At 44.6% G+C, this 16,854-nt stretch overlaps 1 protein-coding gene and 1 long non-coding RNA gene across 7 annotated transcripts in view; one reads left to right on the plus strand and one right to left on the minus strand.

Annotated features, from left to right (window-relative positions):
* LOC139263792 (uncharacterized protein C7orf57-like) overlaps positions 1-16,854 on the minus strand; it is a 194,314-nt gene that overhangs the window by 92,686 nt on the left and 84,774 nt on the right. For all 5 annotated transcript variants that reach the window (XM_070879848.1, XM_070879846.1, XM_070879845.1 and 2 more), the window contains exon 4: positions 1,799-1,898. In XM_070879848.1, the coding sequence (XP_070735949.1) occupies positions 1,799-1,898 (100 nt within the window). The remainder of the gene's footprint in view (positions 1-1,798; positions 1,899-16,854) is intronic.
* LOC139263793 (uncharacterized) overlaps positions 1-16,854 on the plus strand; it is a 125,876-nt gene that overhangs the window by 76,470 nt on the left and 32,552 nt on the right. The window lies entirely within an intron of this gene.

Raw genomic sequence — 16,854 nt, forward strand, 5'->3', positions numbered from 1 at the left:
ATAAATGTGAGGTTATCCACTTTGGTGGCAAAAACAGGGAGGCAGAATATTATTTGAATGGTGACAGATTAGGAAAAGGGGAGGTGAAACGAGACCTGGGTGTCATGGTACGTCAGTCATTAAAAGTTGGCATGCAGGTACAGCAGGCGGTGAAGAAGACAAATGCATGTTGGCCTTCATAGCGAGAGGATTTGAGTATAGGAGCAGGGAGGTCTTACTGCAGTTGTACAGGGCCTTGGTGAGGCCACACCTTAAATATTGTGTAGAGTTTTGGTCTCCTAATCTGAGGAAGGATGTTCTTGCTATTGAGGGAGTGCAGCGAAGGTTCACCAGACTGATTCCTGGGATGGCAGGACTGACATATGAAGAAAAGACTGGATCAACTAGGCTTATATTCACTGGAATTTAGAAGAATGAGAGGGGATCTCATAGAAACATATAAAATTCTGACGGGATTGGACAGGTTAAATGCAGGAAGAATGTTCCCGATGTTGGGGAAGTCCAGAACCAGGGGTCACAGTCTAAGGATAAGGGGTAAGCCATTTAGGACTGAGATGAGGAGAAACTTCTTCACTCAGAGAGTTGTTAACCTGTGTAATTCTCTACCACAGAAAGTTGTTGAGGCCAGTTCATTAGATATATTCAAAAGGGAGTTAGATGTGGCCCTTACGGCTAAAGGGATCAAGGGGTTTGGAGAGAAAGCAGGAATGGGATACTGAAGTTGCATGATCAGCCATGATCATATTGAATGGTGGTGCAGGCTCAAAGGGCTGACTGGCCTACTCCTGCACCTATTTTCTATGTTTCTATGTTTCTAGCAGCCCTGGATGCCCACTTTATACGGGCCGGTAGATGATTATGGCAACATAGCATTCAAATACTGGAAATTGCATAATAATGATTGAGGGCTGATTTTAATGGAATTAACTGCAAACTGCTAGCCGCTTCTGACATCAGTACAAAATTGAGTGGGGCACTAAATGGGTGAAAGTCTGGAGTAGCAGATCTCTGCCCACTTTTCCAATCAGTTACACCCACTTTATGTCCATTAATCGAGCATCATGGAGTGGAAAACTTACATAAGGGTCTCTACCAGAAACATTAAATTATCATTTTCATGAAGGAGCTGCACATTACCAGCATTTTCTGGTTTAAATTTCACATTTTCAACATGTAGCTCTTTCCTTTTCAGCTGTTTATTATTCTTTCCGATTTCTCATTTTTAATTTATTGTTTTTCTCCTTTAAGTTTCTCCTCTTTGATATTAAATACCATTCACATCTAAAAAAGGCAGGTGGGTAACCATACTGATTGCTGATGCCACAATGGGGTGTCCAAGAACAACTTAGAATGGCTCATCCACTATGTTATCATATATTTGAAGGTGCATTTATTAAAAATGGTACATTTTAACACAACTGTCTGAAATAAAGCAGTTAATATTCATGTCATGTATGTAGACCATGTATCCTAACTGTATAGTCACATAAGGTGTGCCACCAGAGGGCACTGTGGTGGGAGACCTGAGGGTCACCTGCATAGATGTGAAGGGCCTAGTGTAAAAGGCTGCCCATTGGAGTTACAAAGATGGGGCTAAGGTCACAACAGCTCAAGTACAATACTAGAACTCGTGGAGTCATTCATGGGAGTATTAAAGACATAACAATTCACTCAATAAAGAACTAATACTTATCCTAAAATTTTCCCACCCAAAATAGGCCAAAAATGTTGCTTAACTCCCAAAATGTCCACAAGTCAATATCAAGGATTGTACAAGTAGAAATACATGTATACTTACTCCTTGTTCTTGGAAGATGGTGCATGCATGAACCATTCTGGTTGTGAGCATGGAACTGGAGATGACTTCCTTGGAGGAGGTGAATGATGCTTCAGCAGATCTAGTTGTTTGTGAGAATACAAAAGATTTTTAGTTCATTTAAAGGCCAAAAAATTCATTTAAAAGATTAGAGATTATTTTTAATTCGAAACTGAAATTGGATCTTGCACCTAAGCATATTGAATCATCTGGGTACAATGACTGCAGGAAAATCAGCTGAGCAGGACCACACACCCATAAGGAAGCAAGTCCAATTTTTCATCCACTTAATTAATGAAAAGAAAATTGGGCAGGTTTCCTCCCTGCCTGATGTTCCTCTTTTCGCAAACCAATAAGGTCAGGAGCAGAAACATTAAAATCTGTCCCGTAATGTTCTGTTACTAATTAAGTACTTGACCTTTTGTCCTTGCCAATGTTTTCCTTTCCTTTCCTGGGATGTGGTTTCGTGGGTGCTGGTCACCCTCCAGTACCTTGCCGAAATGTCCATTGTTGATGTGTGAGTCGCAACAGAGGGCTGGCATGTTTACTAACTGCAGGGGGCATCACCCAACATCCACACATGCACACTTCCAGTGGGGAGGGGATCACTGGACAGCATGCACTCACCCGTTCCACTGACCAATACTTTAATCCAAACTCTTACTTTAAATAATGCCGGTAAGCAGAGTACATACAATTAATGAGAAGATGTGAACCTCCTTCATTCTTAGACAGGAAGATGGAATTAGAACTCTGGCACTATAAAACATGCTGCTGAGTAAAACGAAGGTGCCAATGAGGGGAAAAACTGACTGGGTTCAGCAAGAAATATATCCATTGCAACTACCTGCAATTTGGGCTATTTCCCACTCAACTACCCCACACTTTTTACCATTTCCTCCACAATTGCCCTGCAACTTTTCTGGCTCTAACTCATTTTGCTCTGATTATAAACTATGTTTACTCTTTGTAATTCTGGAATGAAATTGTATTGCATGATATTTAGGTACACTTTCTTCTGTGACTAAAGTTAAAGAAAAAAGCCTTCACTACAGTAGTAAATTACATTTTCTTTATGAGGAAAATAGAGAAAGCTATATTGTAATATCTATAAATATGGCCTATTCTGCAATGTTTTTACTTCATCAAAATTACAAAATGCCATTTGTGCCAGTATTAGTTGCTAAACTTGAGGTATCTACTGTAATCCCATTTCGCTGTTCAATTTCCCATAATTTATTATATTCTTTTTTAAGCAGCACCCCAACTGATGCCCTTGGTTACCTCAATGAAGGTTGATGATTGAACTTAGGACCTTTCTGATCCATATGGCAATCAAAGCACTGAAGTTCATTTCTAGAGGGAAGTTACATTCAACTTATAGAACCAGCATCCAATTAGGGCAAACCAATTTAGCAAAAGAGGCGTCAAAACAGGTGGTAGGTTCCTTATTTGCATATTCAAAGGGACTAATGCCTGTTTCAGCTGCATGCCCTGGATAACTTTTTTGATGCCTATACCAATAGGCTGGGCGGACCACTTAAAGCTCAGAATGTTCGCGCGCCTGCAGCCCATCATATTGGATGCTTTGATGCCTGATTTATCCCTGTAAAATGGGTGCAGCACTTCCAATTTCTAAGCCAAAATATCTTAAGACCAGAAAGGACTATAGGAGAGATTATCCTGATTCCACCCCCATCCAGGCTCGGGAACAACAGAATTTTACTTTCCAGGTGATTAATATGTCATGGGGATACCTCTGGCACCAGCCTGCTCCTTGCCAGGACACAGCACCAGCAAAGGTGGCAAGTAATTGAGTGCAGCTGCAAGCCTATGAGGTATGAAGCTATATATTAGGCTTCCAATATCAGGGCCTTCTGACTGCTAGTAGAGAGATCAGCAGTCCAAAGACCCTGACTGCGACAAGAAAATTCTGAGGGGTATGGAAATTAAGTTATCCTTATTTTCCAGTCTTTGGCCTGCTGCCACACCCCCATTGGGGCTCCGAGTTAAAGTTCCTTCAGATATGTGAGGCAGGAGGCTGAGAACTTCTCCTCCTATCTCAATAGCATGGTTGCCTACATTACAACAGTGACTACACCTAAAAAAAGTACTTCATTGACTATAAAGCACTTTGGGATGTCCTGAGATCGTGAAAGGCACTATTTAAATGCAAGGCTTTTCTTTTTTTTAATAAGTTTAAGCCTACTACAGGTGCAGGCCGAGCTCCATCCACTCATTGAAATGATCATGCTCTTTGTGGGAAGGATGGCTTTAAGATGACATGCCTAGCGATGGAAGCTTGGAACCAAACCAAACCTCCGTGTGAGATTTAGTAGTCTCATACTTGAACCATGCAGGTCTGCAGTACAAATGCAGTATTAATAATTGACCATCAAGTGTAATGGAAACAGAAGAGGCAGACCTGTCCCTGGGGAGTCAGGATTCTACCTATTCGGCTCCAGAAAACTCTGCAAGACAAAGCCCAGTGGGTAAGGAGGTCCTAACTGAAAAGGCAGCAGGTAGCAACTCTGGTAAGTTGGTCAGTTTTATCTGGCTATACTCCAGTCATGGCCCTGTACACACTTAGGGGACCCCAAGCCTTGACCTAAGTTCTCTGGACTTGGGTAAGTGGTATGTATCCCTACAGGGAGAGCGTGTGCACTGAATATTGGGAAAACAGTGGAGGCTATTTTCCTCGATACTTTAGATGCTAAAGAGCCTCAGAGGTGGCCAAGATGAGGTCTTAAGCTGAAACGCCAGTTTAGCCTGCATTTAATGCAAGATGTCATCTTGATAAAGGAGTTGAAGATTGTGCCTGGAACAGCCGCCCGGAGGATCGTTGATGTTACTTACGTATGTAAACTTTGTAATAGTGTAAGACTTGTCACCGGGGGCGCACCTGTTGGAGACCCAAGGGTCACTGCACACCTCGTACAAGCAAGTATAAAAGGTTGTCTGCCATGCTGCTTCTTCACTCTGGGGTTTGATTAAAGAGACCAAGGTCACATCAGTTTGAGCTTACAGCATACAGTCTTGTGGAGTTATTCTGAACATAACAATTGGCGACGAGTAACAGATCACGAACTTTCATGCGGTTATGGCTGCCGTTGGTATTCATGAGAGATATGTTGAGGGTGATGATTGGGAAGCCTTCGTTGAGCATCTTGACCAGTACTTTGTGGCCAACGAGCTGGATACAGACAGTAACGCGGTCAAGCACAGGGCGATTCTCCTCACCGTTTGTGGGTCCACGATATATGGCCTCATGAAAAATCTGCTAGCACCGACGAAACCAACGGACATGACATATGCAGAGTTCTGTACGCTGGTTCAAGAAAACCTCAAGCCGAAGGAGAGCATCTTAATGGCCAGGTATTGCTTTTATATGCACCATCGCTACGAGGGCCAGGACGTGTCGAGCTATGTTGCCGACATACAACACCTTGCGGGATCGTGCGAATTTGCCAGATTTTGGGGGAAACATTGCGGGACTTTTTCGTGCTTGGGATCAGCCACGAGGTCATTCTTCGCAAACTGCTGTCTGTCGAATCCCTAGATCTGAGCAAGGCCATCACGATAGCCTAGGCTTTCATGTCCACGAACGATAACACTAAGCAGATATCTTCTCAGCATCGAAGCTCACTCACAAGTATTGTGCATAAAATAACGCCTTCAGCGGGCAGAACCGTACATGTCAGGGCCTACACGCCTGCAGAGGCCAGACCTAGGATGACTTAAGAGTCCGCCGTGGGGCGTGAATGCGAATCCATTAACACCATGTTGGCGCTGCGGGGGCAGTCATAGAGCCCATCAATGTTGATTCAAGCACTATGTGTGCAAAAGCTGTGGAAAAATGGGGCACCTCCAGCGAATGTGCAAATGTGCTGCAACTCACCACGTGGCAAAATCAGCAGAAGATGACCGATCCGGCGCTGATCAACTGAACGTGTAAGAGAGGCAACTCAACCCGAGGCTGAAGAGGAAGTGTATGGGGTACACACCTTCACCACCAAAAGCCCTCTGATAAAGTTGAAAGTCAAATTAAATGGCATTCCAGTTTCCATGGAACTGGACACGGGGCGAGTCAGTCTTTTATGAGCCAGAAGGCTTTTGAGAAACTGTGGGGCAACAAGGCACTAAGGTCAAAACTAAGCCCGATTCATACAAAGCTGTGCATTTATACCAAAGAGTTCATACCAGTCATTGGCAGTACGGCAGTGAAGGTATTGTACGATGGACCTGTGCATGATTTATCACTATGGATTATATCAGGTGATGGCCCAACGCTGTTCGGCAGAAGCTGGCTAGGAAATATCCGATGGAACTGGGGCGACATCAAAGCACTGTCTTCGGTAGATGATGCCTCGTGCGCTCAAGTGCTAAACAAATTTCCGTCGCTATTTGTGCAGATCCATCTAGTCCTTGATGCACAGCCCGTTCATCACAAGGCCCGAGCGGTTCCATATATGATGCGGGAGAAAGTCGAGATCGAACTGGACAGACTTCAATGAGAGGGAATTATATCGCCAGTCGAGTTCAACTAGTGGACCAGTCCAATTCTTCCGGTGTTGAAAAGCGATGGCACGGTCAGAATCTGCGGTGACTACAAAGTAACGATCAACCGAGTCTCATTACAGGACCAGTACCCACTACCCAAAGCGGAGGATCTGTTCACAACGTTAGCAGGGGGGAAGTATGTTCACCAAGCTGGATCTAACCTCTGCTTACATGACATAGGAGCTGGCTGAATCTTCAAGAAGACTGATGTGCATCAAAACGCAAAAAGGACTGTTCGTATACCACAGATGCCCTTTTGGGATTCGCTCGGCTGCTGCCATCTTCCAGAGGAACATGGAGAGTCTGCTGAAATCGGTTCCACGCACCGTTGTGTTCCAAGATGACATCCTGATCACTGGTCGTGACACCACCGAACACTTGCACAACCTGGAAGAGGTTCTAAAGTGACTGGACAGAGTGGGACTCAAGCTGAAACGCTCCAAGTATGTTTTCCTGGCGCCAGAGGTCGAATTTTTGGAAAGATTGCGGCAGATGGCATCAGACCCACGGACTCTAAGACGAAGGTCATCAAGAATGTACCCAGACCACAGAATGTGAGGGAGCTGTGTTCGTTCCTGGGACTCCTCAACTATTTTGGAAACTTTCTACCCGGGTTGAGCACTTTGCTGGAACCTTTGCATTTATTGCTACGTAAGGGTGACGACGGTTTGGGGTAAATCTCAAGAGACAGCCTTCGATAAGGCCAGAAACCTGCTATGTTCTAACAATTTACTTGTATTGTATGACCCGTATAAACGTTTAGTACTAGCTTGTAATGCACCTTCGTACGGGGTTGGTTGTGTGTTACAGCAAACCAATATGTCAGGCAAACTGCAACCGGTTGCATATGCATCCAGAAGTCTATCTAAGGCTGAAAGAGACTACAGTATGGTTGAGAAAGAAGCATTAGCATGCGTATACGGGGTTAAGAAAATGCATCAATACTATTTGGACTCCGGTTCGAGCTCGAAACCGACCACAAACCGCTCACTTTGCTGTTTTCAGAAAGCAAAGGTATTCACACCAATGCTTCGTCCCGCATCCAAAAATGGCCACTTTATCTGCCACAGACCAGGCACTGAGAACTGTGCTGATGCTCTCAGTCGGCTACCGTTGCCCACAACCGGGGTGGAAATGGCACAACCCGCAGACTTGCTTCTTGTAATGGATGCTTTTGAGAGCGAGGGGTCACCCGTCACGGCTCGCCAGATCAGGACCTGGACTAGCCAGGACACTGTGCTATCACTAGTAAAAAAATTGCATCCTTAATGGGAGCTGGTCGGCTGTTCCCAGGGAAATGCAAGACGAAATTAAGCCGTTTTACCGACGCAAGGATGAAATGTCCATCCAATCGGATTGTCTTCTATGGGGGAATCGCGTGATTTTGCCAAAAAAAGGCAGGGAAATGTTTATACGCGACCTGCACAGTACCCACCCAGGCATAGTCATGATGAAGGCTATCACCAGGTCACACATTTGGTGGCCCGGCATTGACTCAGAATTGGAGTCATGCGTACATAAATGTAACACTTGCTCACAGTTGAGCAATGCACCAAGGGAGGCCCCACTGAGTCTGTGATCATGGCCCTCCAAACCATGGTCCAGGATCCACGTAGATTTCGCTGGCCCCTTTCTAGGAAAGATGTTCCTAGTAGCAGTGGACGCTTACTCTAAATGGATTGAATGTGTAATAATGTCATCATGTATGTCCACTGCCACCATTGAAAGCCTCCGGACTATGTTCGCCACATGGTTTGCCCGACGTTCTAGTTAGAGACAATGGACCATGTTTTACCAGCTCGGAATTCAACGAGTTCATGACCCGCAATGGCATCAAACATGTCAGGTCTGCCCCGTTTAAGCCTGCATCCAATGGTCAATTGGAACGGACAGTCCAAACTATCAAGCAGAGCTTGAAATGCATGACGGACGGTTCTCTGCAGACCCGGTTATCTTGGGTTCTGCTCAGCTACTGGACGCGACCCCACTCGCTTATCGGGGTTCCTCTGGCAGAATTGTTAATGAAGAGAGCACTCAAAACCAGGCTCTCTTTAGTCCACCCGGATCTCAATGATCATGTAGAAACCCGGTTTCACCGGCATAACATGTACCACGATCGCGCGACTGTATCGTGTGACATTAAGGTTAATGACCATGTATTTGTTCTTAATTACAGTCATGATCCCAAATGGGTTGCTGGCACTGTTTTAGCCAAGGAAGGGAATAGAGTGTTTATTGTTAAACTTCTGAATGGACAAACATGCAGAAAGCATTTGGATCAGACCAAACTACGATTCATTGAAGACCAAGAACAGTATGAAGAGGACATTACCATCATTGATCCACCAACACACACCCAATCAGCAGTCGACCTCGCTGTCAATCATGAGGATGAACCCACCATGCCCAACAGTCCAATCAGACCAGCTGTGCTGCACTGTAGCAATGATCCGATTAATTCATCCATGCCAGGCTTCAACTCAGGCGATCAACTCAGGAACGTAGAGCCCCTGATCGCCTCAACTTGTAAATAACTAGTATCTAAGACTTTGTGGGGGGTTGGGCGGGGGGGAATTGTGTTATGTATGTAAACTTTGTAATAGTGTAAGACTTGCCACCAGGGGGTGCACCTGTTGGAGACCCAAGGGTCACTTGCACACCTCGTGCAAGCAAGTATAAAAGGTTGTCTGCCATGCTGCTTCTTCATTCTGGAGTTTGATTAAAGAGACTAAGGTCACATCAGTTTGAGCTTACAGCATACAATCTTTTGGAGTTATTCTGAACATAACAGTTAAAGGGCTGCTTGCCACTTAAATTGCCTGCTAGTGCTCATTAAAGAGGTTGCACAGCATTTTGGTGGATAGCGCTTGACCTAACGCCCTCGTCGAACAGCGACCAGCTGATTGGGAGTAAGCAAGTAGCTGTAGAGGATTTTCCATGCTACTTAAAGGTAAATCGCCTTTTACTGTTCACTTGCTGCTGGAGGTTTCAAGAGGACTTTTGAAACACATTGGGAGACTTTCTGGGACACGTTGTCAAGACTTCACCAACATTCTATCAACATTTATTTCAGAAATTCTCTGAGGACTTCACCTAAAACGAGTAAGTGATGTGCTATTCTAATTTATTGGACACCTTATAGAAGTCACCAGTAGAAAGGGAGTGCTTGGCTATCGGCACCTTGTTAGCGGTCAACCTTGGTCTGCAGCACGAATGGGAGGAGGACATGAGGCCAAGCAGAGCAGCACCAGCTGCTGCAGGAGAAAGGGACAGGAGGACATGGTGGACACCTTCTCCCTGCGGGTACAGAACATCCCTCTTCCTCTGGGCCTCTTCCACCAGGAGCTTCAGTGCTGTGTCCGAGAACCTGTGCAATCATTTGGTCCCTGAGCCATCCTGAAACATGCCATTGTGTGTCTGTCAGCACACTCCACACCTTCAGTGGAAGTGGGTGAGTGGAGCCCACATATATGCTCCACAAAAATTACATCTAATCAACGCTTGAGTGCTAAACCTGCAGGTGCCTGTTTTAGCACCTTCAGGCAAATTATGGTAATCAGCAATTTGTGCACAAATTGCGTGCTAAAATCAGACTTTCAAACAGGCGTGTCTTATTAGTAGAGCACCCATTTAGTGCCTGTTTTTATCCTTTCACCAAAATAACTCCCAGTAGGTCTATAGGTGGGTGGAGAATTCTCAGTAGCTGGATTTAAAGACTCTTGAGCACAGTGATGGATTTCCATGCATTTCAGATACCCAGCTGAACAAAAACAATAAGCTGAATGACTTTTACTTGTTCCATATTTTCTCATTCTTTACAACAGTGACTACACTTCAAAAGTACTTCATTGGCTGTAAAGCACTTTGAGACGTTCCGTGGTTGTGAAAGTCGCTATATAAATACGAGTCTTCTTCTTCTTTCTCTATTTCATCAGAAACCCCAGTTCTGTTACAGATGTGTAATATTGCAATGTGTTCCAGTTCAACGGTTATTCCATATGTATGTATGCATACAGTAGGAACCCATTTAACTGACTGGTTAGTTTAAGTGACTGGACCTCCCAGCATCCCATATTGTATAATGACTTCATGATACTGAATCTCTGCTGAGTTAATATCATTTGATACAGTATAACACTTGGTTTAATACACAATCACTTATCAAAATGTCTCACTTATCTGAATGGGACTGTTTCTGAAACTGTTCAGATAAGTGGCATCTCACTGTATCTGTGTTTTTTTTCGTGCGTGTGTGTGTGTGTGTGTGAGATTTTCATCCAGAAATCATACCCGAATACTTAAAGGGTTCAAAAATATATTCTTGTATTAAAGAATCAAAGATTCTTATTTGTTGCATCAATCTGCATAGATCATTTCCATTAATATTACTTTAGGTTCAGCTTCATTAGTCCCACAGTGCAGCCAAATCTAAATACCTCTCTCCCATCCACAACTCTGTAATTACAACAGAGCCTTATAAACATCACAGACTTATATAATAGGGTTGATTATCTGCGTCGTCTCCCACAGTGAGGCACCTAGTGCACCATGAGCGCAGATCAGAAAATCATGGGCATGCTGGCTATACATTTACAAATAGCACTTACAGTGGGCCAGGTACCTTGCCCAGGGCAAGGACTTGGAAAATCTACCCTAACATATATATAAAATCATCCAGATGGCCAAATTTGGAAATTGAATTTCTCCAATTCAATAAACAGATCATCTACAACAGACTAAAAGGACTGGTTTGCCAGATTTTCCCCTTCCATCTGACAGATTGCAACTTCACTGTCTGAAGGGACTACAGCATTCTCTTTAGCATATAAATCAGGATCATACGCCATTGTCACGCAGACTATTTTGGAGCTGTAATTATGACCCTTCCCTCACCCCTTGCTTTATGGATAATTAATGGAATGAGAAAGAACAGCATAAAACAGCATCACTGTTTAAGGAATAGAAAAGTAATGCACTATTATTCCTTAAACCTCTGTGTTTCGTGCGGGTGCCCTTTTCTTTTGTATTCTTTGCGGGAATTAAAAATTAACCTAACTATGGAAGATCAATTCTGCCACCTGCTGGTTGAGAAACATTGCTGTGGTTGTATCACACTCCTGCATTGGTGGTCTGGCCCTGTTATTTCTTTCTCCTTGTTAAATGCTGATTCATTACAGTCGTTTCTGTGGTCCAACCTGTAATGCCAAACCTCCACGGTTTCTTTCTGGAGTTTAGACTTAGGTCTGTCTTTGTGTTTTTGCTAGAATTCACCAGCTGGGTTTGTCTGTTCAAAATAAACTCACTTATCCTGTATATGAGGATGAAAATGCTAGCAGGCAATTCAGCCATTTTGCCTTGCCACTGAGACTCCTCAGATCAAACTACTGCTCAGATTAACACTTTAGACAGCCAACAAAGTAAGCAATAATTTGGGTAAGTATTTCCATTAAATGACCATATAGTTTGGAATTCCCCCCCCAAAATTGCTATGTTTGAATATTTTAGCCCATAGGCCAAAGTCAGAGAGGCCTAGAAATTCCCTACCTTACCACCGACTATTAGTGCATATTTCTGAGAAGACCATTTGCTCACAGTCCTGGGGGGGCACATGGAGATGAAACAGAGGCAGCAAAGGGGACACGCTGTTCACAGAGGGAAGAGGAAGAGGCAGAAGGAAGGATGCAACCCACCATTTCTGGCTGGGCTATCCGGGATCAAATTATCTGCCAGCGGGACCAGTGACCACAACCTCAATTCCCCTTTTAACATCTGTTCCTCTACTGAGAAGTGTATGTCCACAGATCCCTGAAAGTAGCAGGCCAGGTAGATAAGGTGGTTAAGAAGGCATACGGAATGCTTTCCTTTATTAGCCGAGGCATAGAATACAAGAGCAAGGGAGACTATGCTTGAACTGTATAAAATACTGGTTAGGTCACAGCTGGAGTACTGCGTGCTGTTCTGGTCACCGCATTACAGGAAGGACATGATTGCACTGAAGAGGGTACAGAGGAGATTTACGAGGATGTTGCAGGAAGTGGAGAATCTAAGCTATGAGGATAGATTAGATAGGCTGGATTTGTTTTCATTGGAACAGAGGAGGTTGAGGGGAGACCTCATTGAGGTGTATTAAATTATGAGGGGCCTAGATATAATGGATAGAAGGGGCCTATTTCCCTTAGCAGAGGAGTCAACAACCAGGAGACATAAATTTGAAGTAACTGTAGAAGGCTGAGAGGGGATTTGAGGGGAAATTTTTTCACGCAGAGGGTTGTGGGAGTCTGGAACTCACCGCCTGAAAGGGTGGTAGAGGCAGAAACCCTCACCACATTTAAAAAGTACTTGGATGTGCACCTGAAGTGCCATAACCTGCAGGGTTATGGGCCTAGAGCTGGAAAGTGAGAATAGGCTGGCTAGCCTTTTGTTGGCCGGCATGGACATGATGGGCCGAAATGGCCTCCTTCTGTGCTGTAAACTTCTATGATTCTATGACACCTTACCTTCCTTCTCTTACTGATTATCACAGTGTCCTCTTCGCCGCCACAATGCTGAAATAAAAGCCATCACAAAGCAAACTTTCCAATCCAACTTTATCCATATATGCATCCAATATGACATCACAAAATCAACTAATGACTTTTGTGCATTTCTTTAGTGACTGTCTTGCATGTGCCTTTGCTTATCCTAGTGATTCCACACATTGCCACCTCAGTGGCTGCAGCATAGCTGCTGAAAGGCTGCTGACTTTCAGTGGGGTCACTGCAGATGGCTTTGCAGGACAACTTCAAAGAGCTGGGAGTGTGAAATTGAGTGATGGTGTTGCTTCTTCTTCTTCATTCACCTCTCCCTCTTCTTGGTCAACCACTGGCTGGGCAGGCTGGATTTCTTGGGTGTCTGAAATGAGGAAGGCACAAGGGTAGAGTTGTGGTGAGGGGAGGACAGGAAAGTAAAAGGTGCATGCTTACACCATGTGCAGCTTGTAAATCAGAAGAGATTGTGGAATGAGGTTGAAGTGGGATGTGAGAAGGAGGATAACGTATGAGGATATCAGCATCTTGTATAATTTCAGCCCCGACACTGGCCAATGGCTCACCCTTGCCTCTGCCAAGAATGGCCAACATCGTCTCCTCTAAAGGGTTTGATAGAGATTGTTGGTAGATGAGTGATGGGGGAGGGTGGTTGTGCATTGAGCAGTGTGAGGGACTAGTGTGCAGTTGGCAGGAGACGGCTTTTGTAGATGTATTCAGACCTTGATCTTGACCACTGGTGTGAGGTCATTAAACTTCTTTGGGCTCTGGAGCCAGGTCCAGGGGGCGGCACTGCTGGCAGTGATGGCCTTGGGGATCTAATCCCACATCCTTCATTTTAGAGGGCCCCTTGGCCCCCTGTGGGTAAGGGACCTCTCTTCCATTTTTGACCCCTTGCACAAAGGAGTGCTGTGTGCGAGACCCTGGATACCCTTCCCCTGGCCTGTTGAGCCATTTATGTTAGTGTTGAAGCACTTTTCCCATTTTTCACATGCAGAAAGCAATTTAGCTTTAAGAGCTGAAGACTTCCTAGTTTGGAATTATTGGCCTGGAAATCCCGGCCTCCCCGGGTCCATACTGAGTGTGTACGGACCCGGAAAGGCATTGCAAAAGCCAGTTTTCAGCACGCAATACGCATGCGCTGAAAAACGGCTTTTCCGATCTGTCAAGCTCCAGCTTGACAGATCTAATGCCAGGGCAAGAGTGCGGTATTTACCCAGTGGATGTCCTGAAAACTCTTGCACCTGATAAAAGCAGGTGCATAGCCTACTTTTACAGGCGTAAGAGTTTTAAAACATACATAAACATCATAAAATAAAATTTAAAAAACACATTTTATTGTTAAAAGCCCTGTCCACTACGATAAGTTTATTTTCAATCATAATTTTAAAAACTTTTTTAAAAATTGGGAAAATATATATTTTTTTATAAAACATTAATAACTTTAATTTAAATTAATCTTAACTATGTAGTGTATTTTTTCTATTTTTTGTTAGTGTTTTGGTGTATGGGGACTGTTTCTCAATAATAATAATGGGAACTCCTACTTACGGAGTTCCCATTATTATGAATGAGAAAATACTGTACCTTGATTGGCTGCCCAGATCCATGTGACTGCAGCTCCAACTTACGGACGTCCTGTCGTGCACGCGCTCCGACGTGCAGTGAGTGAAGGCATCAGGACCGGGATCTCTCGTGGGCGCAGCAGGAACAGGTAAGTGGGCATCATTTTTTCCCTTTTTCAGTCGTTCGTCCCGCGGGTTTCTAGGCCAAAATTAATGTTTATTTTCAGAAGGCAGCTTGAGCTCTAAGGGCTGGAGACTGCCTTTTTCTAAATTATTTTTTTTTCAGAAGGCAGTTCCCCTTTAAATGCTCGAGACTGCTTTCTAAAATTACAGCCTTGCTTTAAGAAAAGGCAGCCTCGCTCCAGCGACGCTACTGCTTTGCGACATTGGCCTCCTGCTGAGAGCACAACCTAAAGCAACTGGTTGGTTGCTCAGTTAGTGCGCTCCACTCATTCAAATCAGCAGGTAGCATCAAAGTAACGGCACTGCTGTAATCTTTTTACGGGCACAAGCAAATCTCACCCCGTTGTGGCACCGCCCATTTTCGGGCTTTATTAAAGATCTACCCAGACTTTTTATGCACAACCATCATGGAAGCAGCACAGAAGCAATTTATGCCCAAGATCAGAGAAAAGGACTGCAAGTTTAGGGTATGAGGGCCCTATAAGGCAAACATTATGATGGACAAGTCTCCAGATGTTCGTGAGGAGGACTTTGCAGTGTCAACTGGGCTGAGTGTGCTGTTGTCTTGTCCAAAGCCAATCGAAGCCGGTAGTCCATCCGGTTTTATTCTTATTGTTGTTTCTTGTAGCAGTTTGTTTCATTGAGTGGCTTGCTATGCCATTTTAGAGGGCAGTTCTGAGTCAACCACATTGCTGTGGATCTGGAGTCACATGTAGGACAGACCAGGTAAGGATGGTAGATTTCCTTTCCTAAAGGACATTGGTGCACCAGATGGATTTTTACGACAATCTGGTAGTTTCATGGGGCTAGATTTTACACTTTTTTTGCATGCATAATGCCCACTTAACGTCCATTTTACCGCTCAAATAAAGTCTAACGCCCAGATATCGCTCATTTAGCCACAAAATGGAAACTGATGCCCATTTTTCAGACATTTATCGCCGAGCATTACTTTCCCCATGTGCGTAACACTGGGAAAAAGTAAAACTGCCCGCCCACTTTTTTGGGGTGGAATCTTCAGAATGGGCGTAATGAACTCCCATAATATCGGCCAGCGTTACTTTCCGCAAGTAATTAATGTCGAGATTCAATAATACCGCCCGACCACTTTTTTTTGTCGTAAAAATCACATTTGCCGAAACTAACGCCCAGGAGATCGCCCAGCGTCACTTTCACCACCTTGCACACATCTCGCCCACAATATCGCTCACCCAAAACGCCACTCAGTAAAAGTGAAACTGTTCTGAATGAATCACAGCGGTGTGGGCGCCATTTTTAAAATCGCAGGTCGCTTCATTCAAATGGCTGCTTCAACTTCAGGGGAATTTGGATTGATTCTGGAGTTATTCTCAGGTGAAGTGACCATCTCAACAGACATATTTTCAGAATCTGGACTATTGGGGGTTTACGCTAGGTGTATTTTAGTGAGGAAATTATTGCTTCTGATCAATCGCTATTATACTTTCATTGCAATGGGGCCCTGCCATTTTTCAGCCTGCATCAATTAATACGCAGATGCTGCAGAGTGCAAATGCCTCAATGTCTAATGCACATCATTATGCGCCCAATTTAAGACGTGCCAGAATGAGGAGGAGGTCCAGACCATACACACCCCGCACTTACAGGGAGAAGAGGTCTTACCTCGATATGTCCGAGCACACCTGCCTTCAGAGACTGCGCTTTCACAAGGTGGTGATCAATGCAATATGCGAGCTCATCAGGCCACATATGGAGCCTGCCATCAGGACATCAGTGTCGGTCGAGGTCAAGGTCACCACGGCACTGTCTTTCTACGCGGCCGGTTCCTTTCGAGCCTCCGCGGTCGAGATTTCCCCTCTGTCTCACCATGCCACCCATCGCTGCATTAGACAGGTCACAGAGGCCCTGTATGCGCGTAGGATGTACTTTATCAGCTTCCCCATGACCACAGAAGCTCAGACTGACAGGGCTGGAGCATTCTACCACACTGCTAAGTTCCCCAGGGTGCAGGGAGCAATACAGTGCACTTACATCACCATGCGGGCACCATCTCAGGACCCAGAGCTTTTTCATAACAGAAAAGGATTTCACTCCCTGAAGGTCCAACTAGTTGTCGACCACAACCAGATCATTATGGCAGTGAATGCCAAATGTCCGGGCAGCTTCGATGAGGCTTACATCCTGCGTGAGAGCACTGTCTCTGACATGTTTAAGAGTCAGCCACAAG

The sequence above is a fragment of the Pristiophorus japonicus genome, chromosome 5, assembly GCF_044704955.1.
Source record: "Pristiophorus japonicus isolate sPriJap1 chromosome 5, sPriJap1.hap1, whole genome shotgun sequence".
Lineage (NCBI taxonomy): Eukaryota > Metazoa > Chordata > Chondrichthyes > Pristiophoridae > Pristiophorus > Pristiophorus japonicus.